Source organism: Accipiter gentilis, chromosome 10 (assembly GCF_929443795.1).
Source record: "Accipiter gentilis chromosome 10, bAccGen1.1, whole genome shotgun sequence".
In the NCBI taxonomy this organism is placed as follows: Eukaryota; Metazoa; Chordata; class Aves; order Accipitriformes; family Accipitridae; genus Astur; species Astur gentilis.
In genome coordinates, this window is record NC_064889.1 from 31,470,857 (window position 1) to 31,494,744 (window position 23,888).

Genomic DNA, 23,888 nt, shown 5'->3' on the forward strand with positions numbered 1-23,888 from the left:
CTTCCCATTTTCTGGCCCCTTCCCAAACTGGGTTAACACTTGCTGTGGGTGCAAAACTTGCTGGAAGGGCCTGGTCAAGCGGAGCTGTAAAAGCCACATTTTCTTTGGAAATCGGATTAAGGCCCCTTCTTCTGCGCTGGGCGGATGTGGGTGACATGAAGTCTCTCTTTGTCCTGGACGGTATTTCTGGCCCAGCTGCAGCGGGTTAACCCTTTCTCATCCCACACAATCCTGGTGATGAATGGCCCTTTGCTAAGCAACAGGGACCTTTTCCTCGGGCAGCCATGGTTGGAAGCGGGGGCACTGCAGTCTGTGTCCTCCCCCTGCATAGCTGGGGGCTGAAGTGGCAAAGCCTTGATGCCTGGGTAGGGGACCGTGTTGGCATGTATGTGGGACAGGGACCTGCCCTAAAGCTGCTTTCTGCTGCCTTTGTCATTTTTTCTCTCTCTTTATTCCCCCAGAGAAACTGGTGGAAGGGGAGATGCACCCCAGTCCTGCACTGAGACCAGAGCCCTCTCTGTGCTGGGGCAGCCCCAGGCTGCCTGGATGGCACAGAGGGGCATGGGTGGGACAGGGAGGGGACAAAAGTCACAGTGAGTGCAGAGGCCAGGCCAGCTGGCAAGAGTGGGAGAGCTGCTTGTGTGCTGCTTGGAGAGCAATTACTGTGTCAGTGGTGCCCAGCCAGGCGCTGGCGCTGGCACTGGCCTGGGAGCCAGAGCATCGTTTTGTCAGGAGAGCTGGAGGACTTAATTACCAGCCAGCAGCAGGGCAATTGCAGGCAGAAGGGGCCCTTATAGCTCCAGGGAAGCCCTTGGCTCCCTTGCCCAAGCTCCAAGGAGGTGGCTTGGTTTGGTACTTGGTGCTTGGCTCTAATCTGCTGTGGCTGAGCAGAAATGAAGGTGATCTCATGGCCGTGCCCTGGGGACTAGTGGCTGTCGGCATCTCATGCCACACACCCAGGGCTTGGGCCCGTTTCACCTTTTTTCCTCCACTGTGCTGTATTGCTACATCACCTTGGATTCATCCGCATTGCCTCAGCTTGGCTTATTTATTTATGCAAAAGCCAATGGCAGCAGGAACCATCCCTTTCTGGTGGCCAGGGGCACCCAGCACTGGCTGCCTGCAGCACTGATCCTGTGCTCTTATCAAGGCAGCTCCTGATAAGAGCAGAACAGGGATTTCCCCGCAGGGGGTCCTGGACCATGTCAAAGTGGCACCAGTAGGAGCTTGCCAGGCCTCCTGACAGTGGTGGGCTTGCAGACCACAGGTCTGAATTCTCCCCATGCCCCTCTGCTCCACTGAGTGTTAGGACGTGATCACCCCAAGGCTGACGGAGGGGTGCTGTCATCTCCCAGATCTGACCCCAGGAACAGATGGGGACTGAGCGGGACTTGCTCACGGCACCAGGAGCTGCAGGGAAGCAACGCGTTTCCCTCCCTCTCCCCATCCTCCTCCTCCCCCCCATCCTCCTGACCTTTCCCCATCAAAATACAAAGCACTATTATTCGTAGAAAAGCACCTCCATCAGAGGAGACAGCTGGCGCTGCAAGCAGCTTGCTGGGGATGGGTTGCTATTAATTAAGCTGCAGGAGACAGCCCGGCAGCTTGGCAGCTTGAATGGAGTTTTCCTTCTTTTCAAGGTTAGGGTGCCCTAAATTCTTTCTTTACCTCCAAAGGGAATTTATAGGTTTAAAAGGGGAAGCACACAAAGGATGGAGAAAGGCCCTTTATGCGCAGCTTGCACAGAAGCGTATCCATCGCACTGCTGGTGATGAGCATGTATGTGCAGAAGGTCTGCAGGGACCCTCAGGACACCCCAGCACCCACTTTGCACCTTGGTTTGTACCAGGTGGATGCTGTGCCCCCCAGGAATGTCGCTGCCTGGGCAACACTGAAGTATCCCCTTGCCACTGCCTGGGCATCTCCCCATCTAGAAAGGAGGTGTTACAGGGGGTGAAACAGAGTTTAAACTACTTGTGCAAGTTTGCTTGAGCTGTGGGGTGACGCAGGCAGCTGAATTTGTTGCTCCATACCATTCCCCCTTGCAAAGGTGATTTATTTTCACCAAACTCATTCTCTGCCCCTGCTGCTGAGTCTGCTTTGACTGTACTGCTGGTGGTGAGAGAAACAGAGGCAGCAGTGGAGGAGCGCTGGACCCCTGCGAGGTGCCCTTTGGCATGCGAGACCGACGGAGGGAGGGTCTGTCTGTCCACCCCTCTCTCCGCAGGGCAGCATGCGGGCTTTGGTGGAGCGTGGCACTGGGATGCTGCTGGGGTGATGTACAGAGGACTTTTGAGGATAATTTGTCCTTTGCAATAGTCTGGCTGGGGGTTTATGGGGAGTAGATAGTGCCCTTGAGGAGGAGGTATGAGGGTTGCTCCTAAAGAAAAGGCAGCAGCCAAAAGAGCAAGGTGGATTTCCTTTGGCAGGGCCAAGCTGTGCCATCTGCAGAGCTGTCCTGGTGACTCTTGAGCTGCAGTGTTTTGGTGCCAAGGCAGACCGGTCCCTGCTGAGCAAAACCCGTGCTCAGAGCTGCAGCATGGGGGGAGTTGCCTGGAAGATGCTGAGTGTGCTTTGTGTCTGTCCGAACCGGCATATCAGTGGCCAAACCCCTGCAAGGGTGGGGGATGTTGGGAGGAATTTTTTTTCTTGCTTTTTCCAAATATTCGTGACCCCGGAGTGGCTTCCTAGCAAAGCCCATTCCCTTCTGGAAAATGATGGATTGCTCCAGCATGGCAAGGAGCCTCCTGCCTTGCCTGCTCAAGTGAGCAGACACCGCAGATCCTTTGCAGAAGAAATGTGCCAGAGGAAAAGAGGCTGCTGCAGGGACACTGCTGGGATGCGACACTGGGAAGCGAGGCACGGCCTCCCTGGGAGTGGGATGCTATGCTGGGAAGCGAGGCATGGCCTCCCTGGGGAGCGGGGTGACTCACGCCAAGGACACGATGCCAGCTGTGCACGCTGGCTGGTGGCAGCGTGTGAAAATAATTCCTTCCTTCCTTCCTTCCTTCCTTCCCTCCTGGAAAATGGGAGCAGGCTGGAGGTGTCCGGCTGGAGGAGCCCCTGGTTTTCGGTGTGGTGGAAGCAGGATCAGTCCTGATGCCATGTATAACATGGGTTCAACAAAATGGCCACAGTCCAATGATGCTGGCAGGCTCTGCTGCCTGCTCCCAGCCAAGGCATGGAGGGGTTGATGGTGGTTGCTCCCTGTGCTGGGTCAGGACGTCCCTGCTCTACATGATGGAGCCTGAGGGGCCCCGAGATGCTCCCGGCAGCGTATGCACCCTGTGGTACCCGCTGCTCCACTGCTGTCTCTGTCTAGGGAGATTTAAGCCACCAAATAACTCCTTTTATGAAGGAACCACTGTGATACTTGCAGAGATGTCTCTGACGTGGGCTGCTCAGAGAAGCTACTCAATGCCAAAATCCAGGTAGCTTGAAAGAAAAAAATCAACATCATCTATAGGCTTGGGAGTCCAGTACAGCCAGAAGGGAGGAAATACCGTCATTCTGTAGCTTTTTACCATTACAGACCTTCTGGAGAGTTACCCTGCACGTTCAGAAGGGACCACTGTGGCTACTTGCCAGAGCCCTTCCTGGGTGGTAACACCTGCAGACCTGCAGCCAGGCTCTTAGAAGAGTGTTGGGGTTGGTTTTAGATGTTCCTGGTAATGGGGCATCCTTTTTGCTCCTGCTAAAAGTAATGGTGTCTCTTTCAGTGTTTAAAAAATTAAATCTTGGTCTTGTGGTCTGCAAGCCCCTGTCCCTTTCTCGGTCATACTGCCTTCCACTGAGATTGCTGGTGCTTTACCAAGGTCTCTGGATGTGCTTTTCATTCGGCTATTGATCCGAGATTATAAATACAGCTGGCAGGATTTCCAGCTATCCGTTGAAGTCACTGGGGACTTGCAGGTAGTCAGCACTGCTGCACTATAAAAACAGTAAAAATTATTTACTAAGCCCTAATGGTGCACTTTGAACTGGGGATTGGTGTGGTGCAGTACAAATTGGAAATGTCCCTTCAGCATTCCTGTGAGAGAAGACGTCCTGCTCATGCTCCATGTGCTCAAGGGATTTGATGTTGTCTTAGAGTTGGCAGCTTGGGGTGAAACATGTTTGTTGGCAGCCCTGCAGGTCTTCCCCGCAGGCTGATTAGCCCTGGTGAAGCTGTCTTCGTTTGCAGATCTTGGTTATTCCTCAAAGCTGGCGATCTATGGTTGGAGTTGGAGTACACGCTGGCCAAGGGCAGAGTATTGCCCGGCATAGGGGAGAGCTGCGGTGCTGCTGGGGTGGAGCAGGGCTGGCGTGGCCGGGGAACAGCCCCGCCGTCGGGCAGTTTTCTGTTGCAAGGTAAAGGTCAGTGGCTGGGATTTTCCCCAAAACTCGGGTACTATGGAAGCCACTGCTGGTGATCTGCTCCTTCTGCTGCCTCTCAACCTTTCCTGAGCTTCAGTGCTGGGCCACCTGTGGACCACTGTCTCCACTGAGCCCTACCAGCCCTGTGCTAAGACGGGGACTGATCCTCGCTGCCTTGTGCAGTGTGATCATGACATGGGGATCTGCTTTCACCTGCAAAGAAGTCAGATAAAGTAGTACAGATAGGACTGCATAAGTCAGGCAGGAGCCTTCCTTATTATTTTGGATTAGTTGCAAGACTGAGAACTGGATCTGTAGTCAAATCCCTTGGTGCTACTTACAACAACAGCAAGAGGGCTTCACTAGAATTGCTCCCCTTATTATTTTTTGAAAGAGAGGAAAAATGACTTTGTGATTTTAAAACTGTGAATTGGGGATTTGGATCCAGTTCTTGGCTCTGCTGTAAGTTTTCTGTGTAACCCTGGGCAAGTCACTTAATCCTTCTCCTGTTCATCTGCACCGTAGGGGTAAGGCTGCTTCCTTTCTCCGCCGGTCGGTCCTGCTTGTGAGCAGTGGGAGAACAAGTACTGCAGGGCCCTGCTCTCCTTGCAAGAATAGAGAGATGCTCCTGTAGTAACAATTCTCAAAGGTGGCTGTTTGTCACTCCGCGAGTGCCTCCTCTGTGCAAACAGCCCCAAAGCCACCCGAAAGCCTTCACGAGAACAAGCATGGTTACCAAAGCCCGGTGTACTTACTTGCTTTAAGGCCAAGGATGCCACTTTATTGTCCTTCTGAGCTGCTTGCTCCCCCACCTCGGGTTGTTTCTGGGAAAGATGAGATAAGAGTTGAAACAAAATATTTTCTACAAATTAATCTGAAAAACAACTTGTACACAGTATGAGCTCCCATCCTGCTCCATTGCAGAGCTCCAATGACCAAGGGGGGAACTTTTATATAAGTCGTCCGCCCCCCCGGCAAGACTAAAACATGTCCATGGTTTCAATGTGAAAAAAATAACACTGCAGAGTGAGGCATTGTTCACGTGGCTGAGCACCCTGTGTTCACCCCTCTGCTGCTGGTTTTGGTTTGGGCAAGTGAACCCTGTGCTAGACGCTTAACACCTGCACAACGTTACAGATGTGGTTAATTTAACGGCAGGGACATGAAGAGTGGATCACATCTGCAAAGCCCACACTCACCTGAGATCCATCCCTTATTCCCTGTGCAAGTACAGCACCTGAGCGAGCACAGCAGAGCTTTGTAGAGCCAGGCTGAGCTGCTTTCCAGCTCTGCTCCTGCCTTTCTCCAGCTAAAGCAAGGCTGGAGTGACTTGCAAACAGACCCAGCTGCTACTTGGGCAAGCCCAGTTTGGCATCTAGTGTTGGATTTTCCCGGAGATTAGGGAGATTAAAACACTAATGCCCATTGATAGGGGTTAAAGCTTTATTAAGTCATAAAAAGTGGTGTAATCCAGCAGAAAGCTACGCGCAGCTGCAGCGTAAGAAGATTGAGGCTGGGTTTCCTGCCTGGGTGCTGGGCTGGAGGTTTCTCAGAAATTGACATTTGTGGCACTTGCTGAAGTGGGGGGCTGCAAATCTCGCCCCCCTGAGCACCCGTCGTTTCCAGGGCAGCCCACACTAGCCTTGCTGGGCATTGCGGGGTGAGGATGCTGCGAGCCCAGCTCATGGCGGCTGCACTGGGTGGAGGAAGAGCCACCGCTGCTGGTGTTCTGGAGGGGGAGAAGGGAGGCGACAGTCATGCGAAAGCCACGGGTGGCATGGCTGGCACGGGTGGCAGGGTTTGCCTCTGGAGCAGGAGTTTGACAGCGGTTGGTGATGCTGATAACAAGTCAAAAAGGATGGACAAGTACTAGCCCTTGGCTTGTGGGCTGTGCATGGGAAATGGAGTCCTTTGGGTATTGGGGACTGCAAATGTGTGAATCCGTCTTAACCCTTTTGTTGCCTGCAGGCCTTCCTCTGGGAATGCAGATCTTCTGAGAACTGCAGGGAGCTGGGGGAAGAAATACCCCGAGATCATAGGATAGGTCAAAGTACCATGTCAGAACCAGGGGGCCAAAAGAGGCAGGTTGGCTTTGCAGCATGGCCGTGAAGGGAAAGCGAGCCCCTTCTGCTCCTGGCCCTGCAGCCTGGGTGGTGCAGGCATTGCTGAGCTCTCTGCGCCTGCTGCCCAGGGCCGTCACCGAACAGCACCGAGGGGGCTTTGACCCACACCAGGACCGGCCGGCACCTCGCGCTGGTGGTGCAGCCCACCTGCCCGGCCCCGTGCGCATCGCTGCTTCCCTCCTGCGGCTGGGGCTCTTCTTTCTGCTGGTGCGAGAGACGTGGTGGTGAAATTCTGGTGATCAAGATATAAGGCAGGAAGGGCTTGTGGAGACAGATGTTATCTTTATTCAGCTTAATTGACATGATTTTAAAAAGCAGCCAGGTCGGTGGGTGTTGGCTGCTGTCGTGTCCCTAGCAGATGTGAGATGTGGCCCAGGGGTCTTCAAACAGCTGCAGAGCAAAGCGAGCCGACGGTCAGCGGCGTTAACACCCACCGGAGGTGGGTTTCGGTCTCTGCTGGGAGAATTTCAGGATGCTTGGAAGCAAAAGGCAAGTTTCAGCGCTGGCGAGTGCCAAAAGGGCTGTGCTGGGGTCAGGGACGTGTCCCTGTCCCTTCGTCCCTGGAGCAGCAGGATGGACCGCGGGTCTGCTCGGCGTGGGACTGCCGAGTTTCTGCCAGCCTCGCTCTTTCCCCGTGGAAGTCCCCCCCCCTCCCCCCCGACCCCCCCCACCACCTCCTGCGTGGGCCAGGGAGTGACCGCGGGTGGAGGGACGGCGTGGGACGTGCCGCCGCACATCGCCCCCAAAAGCCTTCCCTCTCTTAACCTCTACGAGCCGCCCCCCGCCCCCGGCCCCGTTCCTCCGGCCCGGGGCGGGCTCGTAGCTGTTGGGGGATGGAAACCGCCCCGGGGCGACCCAAACTTCCCGGGAAGAGGCTCCATCCCCCCGGGCCGGGCTGGAGGGGGAGGAGGGCAGTGGGGGAGGAGGAGGCAGGGTGATGGGGGAGGAGGAGGAGGAGGAGGAGGAGGAGGAGGAGGAAGGGCGATGGGGGAGGAGGCAGAGGGCAGCGCGGGAGGAGGCGGGAGCCGCCGGCTGCTGGAGCCGCCGCCGCCGCGGGTGAGTCGCCGGTGCCCGGGGGCGGGGGCTCCGCGGAGGGGGGAGGGGGGCGGAGGGGGGGGGGGAGAGTGCTTTTTTGGGGGTGAATTAGTCTGGGGCAGGATCTGAGAACACGGGGTGGGGGGGACGCCGGTTCCCACGGAGGGCCCCGGGCACGGGCACCCGAGCGCGGTGGGGGGGGTGCTGGGGCAGGGGTACCCGGGTACGACCGGGGGGGGGGTCGTCCCGCAGCCCCCGGCCGGCCCCTCTGGCCCCTGCGCCCCACAAGAGGGGCCGTTGTTCGGCGGCCGCCTGGCCGCGATGCCGGCATTGTCCGGGGATGAATAGCGGCTGTGTCCGGGGGGGCACCTCCTGCGGGGTCCCGGCGGCCCCGCCCGCGCTGCGCCTGCCGCCCCCCATCAACGGGCTCTCGGGGCGTCTGGGACGCAGTTGGCCTTCGTAAAAAAAAAAAACAAAAAAAACCAAACAAAAAAGAACCCCAAAAACCCCCTACTCCTCAAAAAAAAAAAACCAAAACCAAACCAAAAATACACCCCCCCCAAAAAAAAAAAAATTTAAAAAAGCTAAACTAACCCCCCCCCCGGATATAAATCCCTCCTTGAGTACTGGTAACTCGCCGTACCTCGGGGTGCTGGCAGCCCTGGCACTGCTGGCTTACTTTTATTTTTTTGCCGTCGCTGCAGAAGTCAGTGGCTCCGTCAGGCGTGGGAGGTCAGCCCTGGGCTCGAAGCACGGCGGCTCTGGGCACACGCAGCCCTGCCAGGTGCCCGTGCCGAGGTGCCCGTGCGGGGCCTGCGGCGGGACGCATTCCTTCTGCAACGCTTTTTGGGCAAGCCGAGTTTGCGGAGCGCTGCCTGCCTCTTTGTTTTCAAAGCAGAGCGCTCTGCAGAGAAGCGGTGACAGGGGCGAGAGGTGCTTTCTCTTGCCCAGGGGCTGGGAAGGATCTCTACGTCCCTCCTGCGCTGAACACCTTCGCTCAGGGTGGACAGGGGGTCAGGAGGGGGTCCCCTTCCCAGACCCACCAGGGAATCAGCTTTGTGGGGGGCCTCGGACCCCCCTGGGCACAGACACCCCGAGCCTGGTGCGGGGACAAAGGGCTGTGCTGGCCGCTGGCGTTTTGCTGCATGGGGCTGGTGGATGGAGTAGCTTTTGCTGGCATGGGTGTGCAGGAGAGTTGCCCTGTGACACAGTTGTCCCCAGCGAGACAGGGCTGGTCTCGGGGTCAGCTCTCGCTCCACCTCTGGGGGAAGCTGCTTATGGAGGGAGACCAGTGGATCTGTGTGGCCAGAGACCTCCGCGTGCCCGAGGCTCGGTTTGCAAGACCCGAGCAGGCAAGACTTGGGGTTGTTTATGATCATCTCCTTCCTTTTAAACTTCTCTGGGCAAACAGAAGAACAGCGTAACAGCTTCTTGCAGGTCTCTGTAAGTGGTTTAGAGCTGCTGCCTCACGTGGTTGGAGAAATGAGGATGTACGACTGCCGGCTGCGCCGCAAGGGCTGGCACGTGTCTGAGCCGGGGAAGGGCGGTGGTCGGCCCCACGCCGTACCTGGGGTACGCTGAGGTGCCACGGGGGCTTGCGCCTGAGCTCGCAGGCAGCAGTTTGCGAGCGCTCGAGGTTGGGTCCAGGCAGAGGTGACGCTGTGGTTTGGCCTCTGCGACGAGCTTGCTGCATCCCAGCCTGGAAACGCCTGTGACCAGACCCTGCGGTAGAGGGAGGGTTAAGCTGGGAAGGGAAGCGGTGACAGGGAGCACTGGAGCATCCATCTCTTGTCAATGAAAGAGCCAGGGACCGACCGTGAGCCGCAGAGGACCGTTTCTGGAGCAGGGAGGGGGAAGCGCGCAGCGAGCGGAAGCCCACGTGGTGAGTGGGGATGGCTCGACCTCCACAGCTGCGCGTGGTGTGTGCCCGTCGCTTGTGCCTGTGGTTCGGCACTGTGGCCCTGCCTGGTCACCTACTGAGGTGCTCGCTCCAGAGCAGGAATCGCTGCCTCTGTTTTTTTGATCTCTGAAAATGGATCCAGCTCCCCTTGTGAGCAAAAGGCTTCAAGCCTGGAGCATCTTGTGTGCTCAGGAGGCACCTGGCCACCTCTCTGACAGCTCTTGGGTGAATTCGGTCTAACAAAGTGTAGTTAAGCATCCTCTGCTATTTCTAGGTTGTGTTTGTTGGCACCCAGGTGGAAATGCAAGCCGAGAAGGAAATGTAACCGGTTGGTAGGTGGGCCTGGGCTGCCTGCCAGCCTGAAACCATAGCCTGGTGCCCAGGGAAGCGAGGGACAGGCTCCAGCTCAGGCCTGGCTGTGCCAGCCGGGCGCAGATGATTGCAATTGAATAATAGAAATGTCCCTTAGTTACAGTTTTGTGCTGCAGGGTCTGTGGCAGTGGCTCTGCGCGCCAGGCTGAGCCCTCCTCTGGGGTGCTGGCTGCCCCCCAGTCTTGGACCGAGCTGTCCCTTGCATTCCCTGGCACCCACGCATCCCTGTGGGACCAGCACGGACCCGCTGCATTCAGCATCGGGGGATCCCGTGATGGCTCTGACTGGGCAGCTGAAGAAAGCAGCGGTGCCTGGGCCATGCTGGGTTTGCATCCAGTCCCGGCTTTGCCGCCTCCCTCCCTCCCTCCCAACTCCTCCTGTCCCCTCGGAAGGGAAAGCTGTGGCTTTGCCACCTCTTCCGCCGGTTGGATCTCTTTCCATAGCTTGTGGTCACCGGCTTGGTGCGCAAAGGGGAGAGGCCCTGGAGGCTGCGTGTGCTGCAGTCCCATCCCGCTGGCCGGCTGTAGTTAACCAGGAACTATAAATTCACTCTTTGGTTCTAAAAACATCTCCGTTACACCCTACAGGCACAATTTTGTAAGGCTGCTGCTCCCAAAAATTGAAAGGTTAGTTGGTCTGCACTGCTCCCTCAAAAACATCTGTGGATGCTCAGCTGCCTGGGAAGCAGTTGTGTTTTCACGCCCTGATATACCGCTGTTCGCTGCTGTGAATCTTCTCTTTGTGTTTGCGTGAACCCATCCAACAAATCTGGAAGCCCACGGTGTTTCCAGTCTCAGCTGTGTGGAGGGAAGGGGAGTTATCCCCACCGCAGCATCCTGGTCTTCTGTGTGCTTGTAGCTCTGCAGAACTGGCTGCAGAATTGCCAAAAGGTGGCAAATGCTTGGTGCTTCCTGCATCTGAGGGATGTTTCTTTGATTTACCCAGCAAGCTTTAGTATTTCTCCATTGATTCTGCATGCATCCGTATCGCGTGTGAATGGTTTGAATCTGGCGGCGGGTGGCAGTGAGGATGCGGCGGATGGTGGTGGCAGAGGTGCAGCCTCCTGGCCTCTCGCTGGCATCTCCATGCAGCCGCTAAGGGCCAACCAGGTCCATGACCAGTCCCGCAACAGGATCAGCTCTGTCCTCCTGGATCACCAGCATCCCGCTCCCTGTGCATCACTGGAGCAGAGCATAGAGCTGCTGGGTCTAGCCGAGAGCTGGAGTATGCAAGACATTCCCGGTTCAGCCTCTGCAAGGATTATTTAACCTTTGCGTATCTGCAGTGGAAGCACCAGTCTCCCACAGATCCCTCTCCCAAATTCTCGATGAGGACTGCCGGCCCTGGGCTTTGGGGTTTTGGGCAAGCCCACAGCCTGCGTTTACATCCCCTACCTGCACCCGACCCGGGTTGTTGAAGCCGCGTGGCATCAGCGCAGCATTTCTAAGCCCTTGGTTTGCTGGCAGCCCCTCACCAGCAGCATTTCGCAAAGCCCATCCCAGGACCGCCCGCACACGGCGTCCAGCTGGCTGGAGGAGCGGGGGGCTCCCCGGGGGGTTCCCTGGGGCTCCCCTCCCCGTGGGGTGCCTTTCATCTGCTGTTTCGCAGATGTTGAGTTTGGCTCATGCCTGACGTGCATCAATTACAGCGCAACAGCCCGGAGTCTTTGGCAAAATCAAGTTTGGAGCAGCTGTCCTGAGTCAGCCTGGCTCCCGGGCTGGAGCTGTGGGTCTGTTCCCGCTCGGTTTCGACATCTCCCGTGCCCACGTAGAGGGGGTTTTCCTGGCAGAGGAGGTCTAAATATGGCACAAGCATGTGTTCCCACGTGCATCATGTTTACTCAGGAACACGCAAGCTGGAGGGAGCTGCAGGGTCTGGGCTCTCTGCCCCCATCAGCAAAGCGAGCAGCCCGCACGCTTCCCCAGCCTCCCTCCCCGTGGGAGGGACAAGCAGCCGTGTTATGGTGGCACTGGTGAAGCAATGGTGCATAAAGTCTGATCCTGCTCTTGTCGCCAGGGACTCGGTGGCAATCGGGAATTTCTGACAGTATTGGGTGTTTATTAATCCATCCCTCCTTGCAGTGCCCTGGAAGGGTTGGCTCGGTGATGCTGGCACCGAGAGTGCCGCAGGTTTGGCGCTGTCCCCGCAGAGAGCACAACGTGTCAAACAAGTACAGGATCTGCCCGTGGCGTGTCCCAGGCTTCTGCTCTAATTTATTTCTAGGATCTTTCTATTTTAGACGAGTGCCTGACAGGAGTGCGCCCCGCCACCCGGCAAAGCATCCCCATGTGCTTGTGCCGTGGAGTGGTCCTGCGGCTTGGACCCATCCTGCCTCTGCTGGCACAAACCCCTTGGAGCCAAGCGGGATGCTGGGATGCTAAGAAAAGACCAGCTCAGTGCTGGGAAGCTAAATAAAAGTGAGGGTCTGGGTTGCAGCCTTTCCCTTGGGGGTCTGCTGGTGCCGCCGGGGCATTTGTGTCTTTGCATCCCAGCTGTCCTGCAGCCACTCTTAGTTGCAATATATTGATTTTTATTTTATTTTTTTTCCCCAAACAGCAGCCAGGTGTTAGAAGAAAATGTCCTTTAAATCATTTTTTCCCCAAAGGCCAGCCGAAGCAGCGTGGGCTGCGTTGCCGGCTGTGCTGCTCGAGTGGCAGGGCGCCTGCGTGCTCCGTGGTGAGAAACCGCTGCCTGCCATTGCCCCGTGCTTCCTGTGGCTTTTGTCTTGCTGGGGGCTGGGGAGTCCCGAGCCCTCCTCGCACTGAAAACAACATGGCGAGGCATCATGTAGCATCTGTTCCCCATGCTGGGGACAGGTTTGCCTGCATGTCCCCCTGCCCTGGGAGGGGGTCAGCCCCTTCTGCTCACTGCCGGCTTGTTGTTAGCAGAGCTCGATAGATGATCAGCAGCCAGGAGGTGCTGGAGGTGCTCCTGGCCCTTATTGCAAGTGGAGGGTGGCTTTCTGCTCAATTTGTTTAATTTCTTGATTTCTCTGTGCACGCTGCTGGACCTTATCTGCACCAATTTCCCAGGCTGCCATCCCATCCCGTGGGGCCAGCGTGCTTTGGGCTCTGTCCCGTGCGTGCAAGCGATGCCTGCAGGAGTTAAAGCTGTTGCATAACCCAGCGCTGCTGCTGCTGGCAGCATATTTTCCATGTGATTTAGTCTTTTTTTTTTTTTTTCTACTGGTATGTAGGGATTTTTTTCCACTTTTGGCCTTGCCATTTTGGAACGGGGCTAATTTGGGATCTGCAGCAAGACCTCAGACACGCCGGGCCGGTCGGCTTTGCAAGGAGCAGCGCAGCATCACGTTGCCAGCTGCGCAAGAGCCTGAATCCGCGTGTACCCAGTGCAAGGCTGGGGAGGAGCATGTTGCTACCACGTGTGTCAGCTATGGCACGTTTGCTCTCTAGCAGCTCTGTGAGTAACCCTGGTCTGCACAGCCATATTATTTTTATTATTTTTTTCTGCTTGGCCTGCATTTGAGCACGTGGAAGCACGCTGTGCTTGCAGGAAACGAGCGCTTCTGCCTTGCAGACCCCGTCAGGCTCTGGCTTGACACTGCTCCTGAGGCTCCTGCCTGTCACCAGAGGAGACGGTGTGATGGACTTGTGTTTGGAGAAGCCTCTTTGGACCAGCCACGCTTCTCCAGACAAATCCCTTGGGATGCAGGGAGGGAGAGAAAACCAGGCAGCACCTCATCAAAGGCCAGAAATAACAGTGGGGTGAGGAGATATGCTGAGAGCCATATTCCTGTTTGAAGGAATGAGAATGAGGACTTTGCAGTAAGTCCTTTGCAAATAACAATGTTTTTATTAATAACAATAATATAATAAATAATAAAAAATAATAAATAAGCGTTGCAAAAAGCTTAACAAAAATAAAATGCGTGCTTAGGCTGGTGGTTGCAGGGACCCAGGCATCGATCAGCAGCAGCTTGGGCTGGGGACAGCTCTCAGAAGTGTGTTTTCCTAAAACCTGCCTCTCCGTGCCTGCATCAGAGCAGCTTGCCGTGCATGGCTGATACCTCCAGGAGCTTGCAAAGAGCAGGCTGACCTTGTGCATGCTCTGCCTTCAGGATATTTGCTGTGCCCACTACAGGAGACGAGGAGCAGCTGGGGCAGCGTAGGAGCAGACTGCATCGCCCGGTAGCACATCAGGGGCAGTTTGTCCTTCCTGGTGGCAGATGGTCCTGCCTGGTGCCTGGGCGAGTGGATGGTTGCCCAATTTTTGTTATGAAGGTGTTACATGAGGCAGTAGGTGTATGGTTGCTTCTCCTGAAACGCTTTGCTAACCTGGAGCTGTCTTGCAGGAGAGATGAGCGCCCTAACTCTGTGGGAAGCTGAAGGATTTGGGTTCCTCGGGTCGATATTGGCAGAATTAGAGCAGAATCATGAAAGTTTTGTGGCTGTGTGGGTGTTGTCTGGCGCGACCCGTTTTGATGCAAATGTGTTAAGTTTTGGGTTTTCTACAAGCTGGGGCAGGCAGCCCCTGAGCTGCATCAGCTGGAGCTTGAGGAGGGCACGTGTCAGTGGATGCTGAGGACTTTTCTGTGTCTGCAAAGCCATCCAGTTCCCCGAAACGTGGCTGTGAGGCATTCATGCCAGCAGTCTGCATAGCACTGTAATTACAGTGGTACGGAGGAGCGGGCAGGCTGTGTAGCTCTGCAAGCAGTGCCTGGGCACAGGGCTGTGTTGCTAAAAGCCTTCGTCACTCACTAAAAAAACTCACGGACTTGTACCGAGGACTTTCTCAGTGCTGTGTCCTGCTCCGTGGTGGCAGATCAGCTGCTTGTGGGACCTGGTGTGCCTACTCCCCCCATAGCAGCATCCCTTTGCTGCGGCAGGCTTAGGGATGTGGGCAGGGATCAAGGTGAATCCAGTAAGTTAAGAAGGGGAATCCCAAATTTAATGTAATTACAGGTGAAGGAAGATCCCACATGCCTCCTCCCTCTTAGCCTCCTGGTTCCCTGAGTCCCTGCAAGTGCTTTATTTCTGTTTCAGATGGAACAGGCAGCTCCTTTCATTCCCTGCCAGGAACAGCATCCCAGTGTGCTCAGCAGTGCCTGCCACCCCTGACCACCCTCTCTTTGCCTCTGCAGGTCCAGAGACAGTTCCCAGCCACGCACCCAACATGACGGACGCCCCACGGGATGCCGGCCCCAAGCAGGCGGTGCCGACACGGCCGGAGAAACCGGCTGCGGACTTCGGCTATGTGGGGATAGATGCCATCCTGGAGCAGATGAGACGGAAAGCCATGAAGCAGGGGTTTGAGTTCAACATCATGGTCGTGGGTGAGTTTTCCCTCCACGCCAGCTGCCTGCAACGTGCTTAGCGAGTTGTTTTTGTTCTGTGACGATGTTTGTCCTCTCCTTGGGAGCAGCAGCTCGGGCTCAGCATTGGGGTCTCTGCCTTAGGGGTCAGCAAACCCGCTCCCAAGGAGCTGGCTTGAATTCAGCTGTTGTTAAAGCTGTCAACGTGACTTGGCCTGTGGTCCTGTGCGTCTTCCCACGTCTTGGGGTGCATTACCCATAGGCACATCCTGGAGGGGAACACCTCGAGGGGTATTAGGACTCACCGAAGCCTTGCAGAGAGCTAGTTCTCTTGTCTGCTCTCCTGGGAGCCTTGCACTGGTTTGAGCAGTCAGAAAGCACGCCAGGGCTCAAGGGGTTGCACTGCTGCTGGTATACCAGAGCCCTAATTTTTGCTAGTATTTCCAGAAATTTGGGTAAAATTCCTGCTTGTGAGTTTTCTTGTATTGTGCTGTGCAGCTCAGGCAGCCACGCTGCAAGTACCAGGGAAGAAATGCCACGTGTGATTTACTGGTGGGAATAAAGACCAGCAAGAGGGGTTTGCATAGCTGGGTCATTGGGCTTGAGTGGCTTCTGCTACCAGTGGCTCCTTTGGGGACCTGCAATGTGGCACAGGGGGGAATGAGAGCATGCCAGAGGGTACCCGCATGCAGGGTGGAAAGGCTGGAAGGTTGTGTGTCCAAATCCTGCTGCCTACAAGATCCTGTTCATTAGCTTTCTGAGGCTGCAGGGTGGATGGAACGAAGGAGATTTATTTCAGCTAGAGACCACCGGCTGAATCGCCACTGCTCTGGCTCCAGCTTCTGCTGGGGGGGGTCTGCACTCCTGCAGCCCCTGGGCTCCTGGTGCCAGGGACTGCACTGGCTGCTCACCAGCAAAATGCTGGGAATAGCCAGAGAGCTGGGTGGGCACTGTGAGACACTGTGTAAGGGGAAAATGGAAAAGAAATAAGCCTTTTCTGCTTTTTTCCAGCTGTCAGTGTCTGGCGTGGCCGCTGGAGCCCCTTGCATGAGCTGGGCTGCGCTCCCCAGGGCTGGGCTGTGCAGGCAGCAGCTCTCCCTGCCTGAATCTCCCAGGGGAGGTGCAGGGCGATGAGAAGAGTAAAGCCGAGGCCATGGCCCATGGCATGGTGGTGGAGCCATGCCATCCCGCTTCCTCCTGCAAGGAGTTGTGTAGGGCTGCAGGTTTGTGCAGGGATGCCCCTGGGGTAGGAGCCCCCGCAGCCCTGGGGGGGCTTCCTGGGGTTACGGGAGGGCCTGATCCAGAGTGTGCTAATTCTGTAAAAGATATTAGCGTGCTGTAGCTTCCCAACGAGCTCTGCTGATGCTCTGCCTTCCTCATTTTGATATTCTCATACACAAATTGATCGATGGGGAGGGCTCCCCAGGCTGGCAGATCGCTGCAAAGCTGGTCACTGCAGAACCAGTTCTTGCAAGGTTTTTAACAAGCGCAGCTCTTTCCTGCCAGTGGGGCAGAGGGATCGCAGCAGCACTGATCCTGAGAGTCTCCAAGTGAGATTGCATGAGCTGAGCCCTCATTTCCCTGCCAGAAGAGGCTCCCATCCCTTTGCGAGCAGTCTGTGCCGTGGCAGCGCCTTGGCTTTCTGCTTTGCAGATGCGGAGGGATGTTGAGGAAAGGGCCCGGCTTTGCCTTGGCAGCGCTGTGTGTGGTATGAAAGCCTGTGCTGCAGCGCAGCTGGAAAACATTGTTCTTCTCCTTGGCAGGCTCTGGGCTGACTGTTTACAGGCTGGGGAATTCGTGGCAGCATAAACAAGCCGAGCTCTGGCCCTCCCAGAAGACGTGGGGAGGGATGCGGGAGGAGCAGCACCTCACGGGGTGCCCTCGGGGAGGAGGTGCTCTGCTGAGGCTGGGAGGCAGCAGCTAGTCCTCATCCTGCTGCGTTTCTCTAGGGGATGGTTAGGCTTCTAGGGATTAGTTTAGCTTCCTTATTCCCATCCAGTCTAAGCTGCGAGTCCTTGCATTGAAATCGCTGCAATCCCTGTTTTACAGGCGGGAGATGAGGGGAGGGAGGAGGGACTTGAGCACCACTGCCAGTGGGGGTTCACTGCCCACACCGTCTCCTTGTGATGGGCCTTTTTGAAAATCCTCTGCCCTCTGTACCAGGGTCCCTGTTCAAAAGGATTTCGCCAGCCTGACCGAAGCTCTGAGAGGGGGCTTCAGGCTGAGATCAGCTTAGCCCTGTGTTCAGGCTAAGATCAGCTTAGCCCTGTGTCCTCTAAGGCTGTGGAGATGAGAAAAAAGGTCTAAGCTTAAAAAAAACCCCAAAGCACATCTTCTTTTCAGTTTTTGGTGCAGAACAGCTGGAAGGAGAGGACTGCTGAGGCTCAGACACACTTTCCCTGCCTGATTTCGGCTCAGGGAAACGTGCTGGCCTGCAAACCAGGGGAGGTGGGAGTGGGTCTGCCCTGCGCTCAGCCGCCTGCGCCGGGGCTGTCGGGTCCCTGGGGTGCAGCCGCATCCGTCGCTCGGCGAGGTCAGCCTGCGGCCGCAGTTCAGAACGGGACATCGCATCCATGGCAGCCGGCGGCTCTCGCCTCTAGTGTCTTTCCAGGCAGTGCGGCTCTGGCAGCTTGGACAGGCAGGAACGCCGAGATGGACTGCCAGGAACTCAGGCAGTGTGTCGCCCCGCTTTCCCCCTCTCCCCACGTGCTCTGTTTAATGATGAGCAGTGCAATGAGAGCTTCGCTTTGACTGTCTGCATTCGCAGCTCCAGACCTGTTTGCGCTTGGCCCTGCGTGTTTTCAGGCAGCAAAGGACCGGGAGCACCTGACCCCAGCCTGGTCCATGTGTTTCTTCTACAACCCAGCTGTGATAGTGGCTGGCAAACAGATTTTTCCTGTGCTGGATTGCAGCGTGCCACCGGTAGTGCTGCAAACTCAGTTCTAACTTGCTGTTCGATCAGGGAGCAGGCTGGCCAGGAGGTGATGCCCAGTGCTGATGTGCTGGTTGACCCTACCGTTGCCTTAGTGTTGGGTGCCTTTGGCAGCCTGGATGGTTCAGGGCCATGGAGGATGTAGGGGAAACAAACCCTTGCTGACTCTATGCTTAGAGAGACTCTGTGGTGCTAGGGACACGCTGGCAGCGGTGCCATGATAGCTGGCTGCAATGTGGCTCAGCAGAATGGGGCTGAAGGGGCCCCCATGGTGTGTGCAGGAGCTCTGCAGTGATTGCAGGGGGCACAGAACATCTGCTCTGAAGCCAAGCATCTGTTCCCTGGGTTTTGTGGAGCTCCTCTGTTTTCTTTGCTCTGGAAAAATTGTTCTCCAAGCTCATGGGGCAACTGCTCTGGAGACCTGAGAGCTGCTGGTGTCCTTTCTGCACAGATTGGCCTCAGCTCTGGGATATAAAGCACGAAAATGCTTCTCTCTAAAAGCTGTTTTTTCTGAAGTTGCGGAATCTGATGTGCTTCCTGGGATGTTGTTTGTGGGACTCAGAGGAGTTCCTGGCTGAGACCTGCTTAAAGGGATCTGTGCATCCAGCTGGTCCAATTGCAAAAGCCAGTCCAGCAGGGAAGCAGCAGTGGATGCTGCAGGGCTGAGGTTTGGAAGATTGTTGCTGCTGTTAATGCTGTCCAACTAAGGGCTTGCCAAGCTCCTCCTAAGTCTTCCCTGTGGAGCTGGGCAGGGGAGGCTGCAGGAGGGTAAAGGCACAGATGTGTCAGGATGCTCCTTCCTGGGGTTCCCTGGTCCCCGTGCACTTCTTCAGGGCTGCTGAGTATCACTGCAGCCCTTAACACATCCCCGACAGTGTCTGCCTGTCCTTGGGATTGCTGTGATTTCGGCCGGATGGAAGGAACCAGTTCTTGACCTGCTCACTCCCAGCAAGCCTTTGGCTTTGGAGCCAGGGAAGGTGCTTGCTGCCCACAGCATCCTCCTTCCTTCCGAGGATGGACTCGAGCTTCTTGAGTTGGGGAGGCTGGAGAGAAACAGCTGCCCCTCTTACCTCCCTCCCACCGATCCGGTACAGGCGGAGTCTGTCAGCATCCCCATCCCCTGGCCCCTGAAAAAATAGTCCGGAAACAAGTGAGTGCCGACTGTGGTTTATCCCGCTCTTTTCCAGGTCAGAGCGGCTTGGGGAAATCCACGTTAATCAACACCCTCTTCAAATCCAAAATCAGCCGGAAATCTGTACAGCCGACTTCTGAAGAGCGGATCCCCAAGACCATTGAAATCAAATCCATCACTCACGGTGAGGTTCTGCAGATCCCACCTGGTGCTTTGGCTTTTGGTCCTGCTCTGCCTCATGTCTCTGGGGGCTTGTGGGGGTTGTGGACCTCCACTAAACCTCCACTCTCATCTCTCTGAAGGGGCTTTTACCATCCAGAGGTGCTTGCTTTCTTTATCCACCAGAATTGACTTAATTGTGGTGGAAGGGAACAAGTGAGGTGGCCACGGGAGGTGGCATTTCAGGGCAGAGGTGGTGCTGCATCCCTTTGGAGGGCTGATTTGTGCCTGTTAGAAGCTGTGAAGGTGCATTTCTCCCCTGGGAGAAAGCTCCACCTCCAGCTGATTTTGGGAGGGTGGGCTTGGCCAGAGTGCTCATCGACGCTTGCCTCACGTACTGGCTTTCCTCTCCATTTCAGAGATAGAAGAGAAGGGGGTTCGCATGAAGCTGACGGTCATCGACACCCCGGGCTTTGGAGACCATATCAACAACGAGAACTGGTGAGCTGGCTGCGCTGACGCGGGGACCGGTGCAGAGGGAAGGCGGCTGAGCCCTGGAGCATCCTGACCCGGAGCTGGTGCCGAGGGCCGTAGCCTGGTCCTGCGCCACCCATGCTCCATGGGGAGCAGGGGAGAGGGTTGTTGTGGGCGGCAGCGCGGTACCATGCTCCCTGGGGTTGATCCTGGACCCTGTGAGAGCCCACAAACATCCTGCTGTTCCGGGCATGAGACAACCTTTGTTTGCGGCCGGGAGCAGCTGTGTGCCAGCGTGGCCAGTCCCTGGACCTCGCTCATGTGGCTCTGAAGGCTGAACTCTGCCAGGAGTCCCTGGGACAGCGGCTGGCTGTGCAGGATGGCCCCCCTGGGCTGAGACAAGGCCGGCCTGGCTGGCCGATGGCAGGTGCCTTCTCCTCGCTACGAGCTGGGCTGAGCTTGTGCGGTTTGATGCTGCTCTTGCTCCTGTGCCATGACGCCGTGCAAGGAGCCAAAGGATGCTCCTGGCCCTGCCCTGCTCAGCAGCTGGGTCCGGGAGGAGAGAAGGAAGGAATTTTTAGGCACTTGCTTGTCTAAACCAGCCAGTAAATCCCCTCCTCCTGCAGTGCGTGGAGTTGCCAAGCGGTGAACGCGGGAGGTTTGTGATTTCCCTGCCGCCTGCAGTTGCTGTATGAATGGGAGCTTACAGGAACTAAAACATTCCCCGTGTGAGTGTGTTTTGTTTCGTTTGTTTTCTGGGATTCTGTAAGATGCTGAGTGTCCCTGGCTCGGCGGGCTCTGCTTCACACGGCCAGGCCAGGCAGGAGGTTCAGGGTGGTCCAGATCCCTCACACAAACCCATAGTCCCATGTTCCTCTCTCTCTCTGCAGCTGGCAGCCCATCATGAAGTTCATCAACGACCAGTACGAGAAGTACCTGCAGGAGGAAATCAACATTAACCGGAAGAAGCGGATTCCCGACACGCGGGTGCACTGCTGTATATACTTCATCCCAGCCACTGGCCACTCGTACGTACCCTGCTGTCCTTGCTTACACCCTCGGGGCTTCCCTCTCCTGCATTCGGTCTCGGGCAGCTCAGCCATCAGGGTTGTCCTTGGGATCCCCCCGTGTTTCCTGGGGACTTGAGGAGCTTGAGGACAGCGTGAAGCTGTCCTTCCTAGGGCTGCAGCGTCTGGACCCTTCTCAATAACACAGCAGAGCTGCTGTACCGCAGAGAAACATGGCGTTTCCTCTTCCGAGGGGCCACCAAAGCCTCCCTGAGCTCCAGTAAGCTGCTTGCTTTGCTTTGGTCGCATTGTCTGTGCTTGACTGAGGATGGACATCAGTCACTGAGCTCCCAAATTGGACAGAAAGGCTGCTTTTGCAAACAGAACATTAAGTTTTTTCTCTGTGCCCCTGCCTTTGTAACGGGAGAAGCTGGTTTTTCTCATGCTACTGAGGGAGCGAACACCCTCACCCTGTAAGGATATTTTCTAGGTTGTTTGACTAGTCTGCAAGTGGGATGCAGTTTATTCAGCATGGAGCTCTCCTGGCTCTGGCACTTCTCAAGCGACAGCATCAAAGGCCCAGATCTCACTCTATTTTTTTTCTTTTTTTTTTTTTTCCTAGGCACACAGCCTGGAGTGAAAATCTGGGGCGCTTAAAGTGTCTTGAAAAATGTGACTTAAAGTATCACAACATAAAACGAGACCTAAGTTTCCTTTTGATTTTTGTCAATTCCTTCCACTCCTGGCTCTGTCTGCGTGGGGATTTTTTTGGGTCTGTTTTCAAAAAGTAAACTTAAGCCGCCAGCACTGTATTAATGTCAGCCTTTTCCTTTTCCCCATGTAGAGATTTATTCCAATAGAAAAGACTTTGTTTTGCTTCTGTCAGTGGGTAGACCAAAAATGCATCCTTCACTGGAATAAAATGACTGCATGGGCCAGTTATGCTCTTCTTGTGTAACCGGCTGTCAATTGGGAGCAGAGGGGCCAAAGAAACGTTTCTGGTTTAATACGATAAAGCAGAAAATGTTTCAAAGGGAGATGACATTTTTAGGCCAGTCTAGCATGTTGGTCCCGCTTATCTCTGCCCTGATCTGCAGACCCTGCCTCGGCAGGTCGAGCGTTGCAGCGCTAGCTACACTCAAGCTTTTTCTCATTGCTTTGGGTGTTTAACTCTTCAAAGCATGTCCGATACTTATACCCTGCAGATACCTGACCTGCACAGAGACTGCAGATTTTGGGTGGTGGCAGCTGCCCTTCCTGGGCCACGCAGGCAGTGGTGGGGAGCCCCGTCCCCGTGTCCCCCAGCGGAGCCTCTCCAGCCGTGCGCTCTGGTTTCTCTCACCCGCCGGCTAACAGCAATTGTGTGGATATTCAGCTGCTTTTTTTCTTTCTCTCCAGCGAACATGTGTTTCCAATATCCGAGCAAGCCCGGCAGTTGGAGGCCATTGTTGCTGAGCCCTGCACTGATCCTCCTTCCCCGTAGCCTGATAGCCCGGCTGGGGCTGGCGCTTGCTCCCCGGCCGTGGCTCTGGGGCTGCTCTTTCCTGCCCTGGTGTCAGAGCCGGCCTCTGGCTCGCGTGTCCCCTCCTTTCGCGGGACGGAGATAAGCTGAGGAATGAGTGAAGGCGGACAGACCCCACCGGGAGGGAGAAGCTGGTGGGAAATTTTACTTCTCTGAGAGCTTGAGCAGGCGGTGGGTTTCCTTTCTGCTCCCTTGTCAAGCCCAAGTTATGTTTCTCATCATCACGGACGAGCTTTTCCCAGTGCTGCCTGTGGTCCGTGGACACAAATGGATGGTGTGGCCACCTCTCCTGCTGGGTGGAGCTGCTGGTAGCAGAGGATCCATTTTGGAGGACAAGGGTGTGGGAGGCCATGGCATGGCATGGTTGCACGAGGTTGAGTGGAGGTTCGTGCCCCCGCCGAAGCAGGCAGTCTGTGGTCCCTTGCAGAAGGGTATGGGAAGGGCATCGAGGTTCTTGCGGCAGTGCCTCTGGCTTCTCTGGGAGACAGTGGGGAGCACGGCTGGCAAGGGCAGTGGCTTGTAGAGCTGCAGGGACCTGCACTAGGGACATGTGCACCCAGCTGTGGAGGACCCCACCATGCCCACGTGGCACCATCGGCGTGCTCCCCATGTCACTTCCCATCCCGGCATCCTTGGTGCCATGTGTCCTGGGATAGTGCTTGCACGGGACTTGTTTGTGTTGCCTTCAGGGAGCTGCTGCCTTCACCGTGTGACGCAGCCAAAGCAGCAGTGACTTGCGTCCGTCTGTCCCTCCCTGCTTACGTGGATGGGCACGGCACAGGACTCGGCATCCCTTCCCTGGCACATGGACGCTGCAGGCAGCCAGGGCTAAGCCTGGCAGGTCATTGGGCGAGAGCTTGCTTTTTTCTTAAATAAAAAGGGGAGGGGGGGGCGGGGGGGAAGCAAAGTTAACCAGGTGCACAGATTCAGAGGCTGGAGTGGAGGATTGCTTGGCTCTGTTTCAGTCTGGCCCTCCCATCTGTGCAGCTCAAGGGTTAATCGGCAGAGAAGTTTCCGCTGCTGTCTCCCTTTGCAGGGAGTTCAGGGCAGGCTTTGCAACCCATCTAGTTCGCACACACCCTGTCCTTCTTGTAACACTCCCGTAAAACCATGTTTGCGAAGACTAAGTAACGTGCTGGCAGGGGCTTTTGGCTGCAGCCGCGCAAGCCACCCAATAAATATCTCAGCTGTGACCCCTGTGAAGCACCGCTCGGCTCTGAAACGGGACTCTGAAACACTGCCCTGGCCTTGGCAGCCCCTTTTCTGCCGGTACCAGAGCTGTTGGCTGACAGGCTGCCACCCACTGCTGCTTTCCCCTCTAGCTGCCCCTCTCGGGTGCCTACCAGGTCCCTCGAGCAGGCTGACGGGTGTTCACTGGTGTTTGCTTAACGCACGGCTCAAATTCTTGCTGCTAGTTTGATCTGGGGCACAACCAAAAGGAAATAACTTTGCAGTTCGCCGTGAATTTTGATTCCTATAATGGCATTTCAAGGGAACCGGCAGGAATGAGCCTCTGCTTAGATCCCGTCTGTGCATGGTGGCTGCGGGCAATGCAGAAATAACGCTTGCCCAGCCACGATAACACATGCCCAGCCACCATAACG

The 23,888-nt window shown here is 56.1% G+C and overlaps 1 protein-coding gene across 7 annotated transcripts in view; it reads left to right on the forward strand.

Moving 5' to 3' along the window:
• Positions 1-23,888, forward strand: part of SEPTIN9 (septin 9) — a 153,146-nt gene that overhangs the window by 117,306 nt on the left and 11,952 nt on the right. For 6 of the 7 annotated variants that reach the window (XM_049812147.1, XM_049812144.1, XM_049812145.1 and 3 more), the window contains 4 exons: positions 14,888-15,079; positions 19,178-19,306; positions 19,701-19,782; positions 20,646-20,783. In XM_049812147.1, the coding sequence (XP_049668104.1) occupies positions 14,888-15,079; positions 19,178-19,306; positions 19,701-19,782; positions 20,646-20,783 (541 nt within the window). Of the gene's footprint in view, positions 1-7,516; positions 7,536-14,887; positions 15,080-19,177; positions 19,307-19,700; positions 19,783-20,645; positions 20,784-23,888 lie in introns of those variants that run through there. The other variant, XM_049812150.1, reaches the window with a different exon arrangement.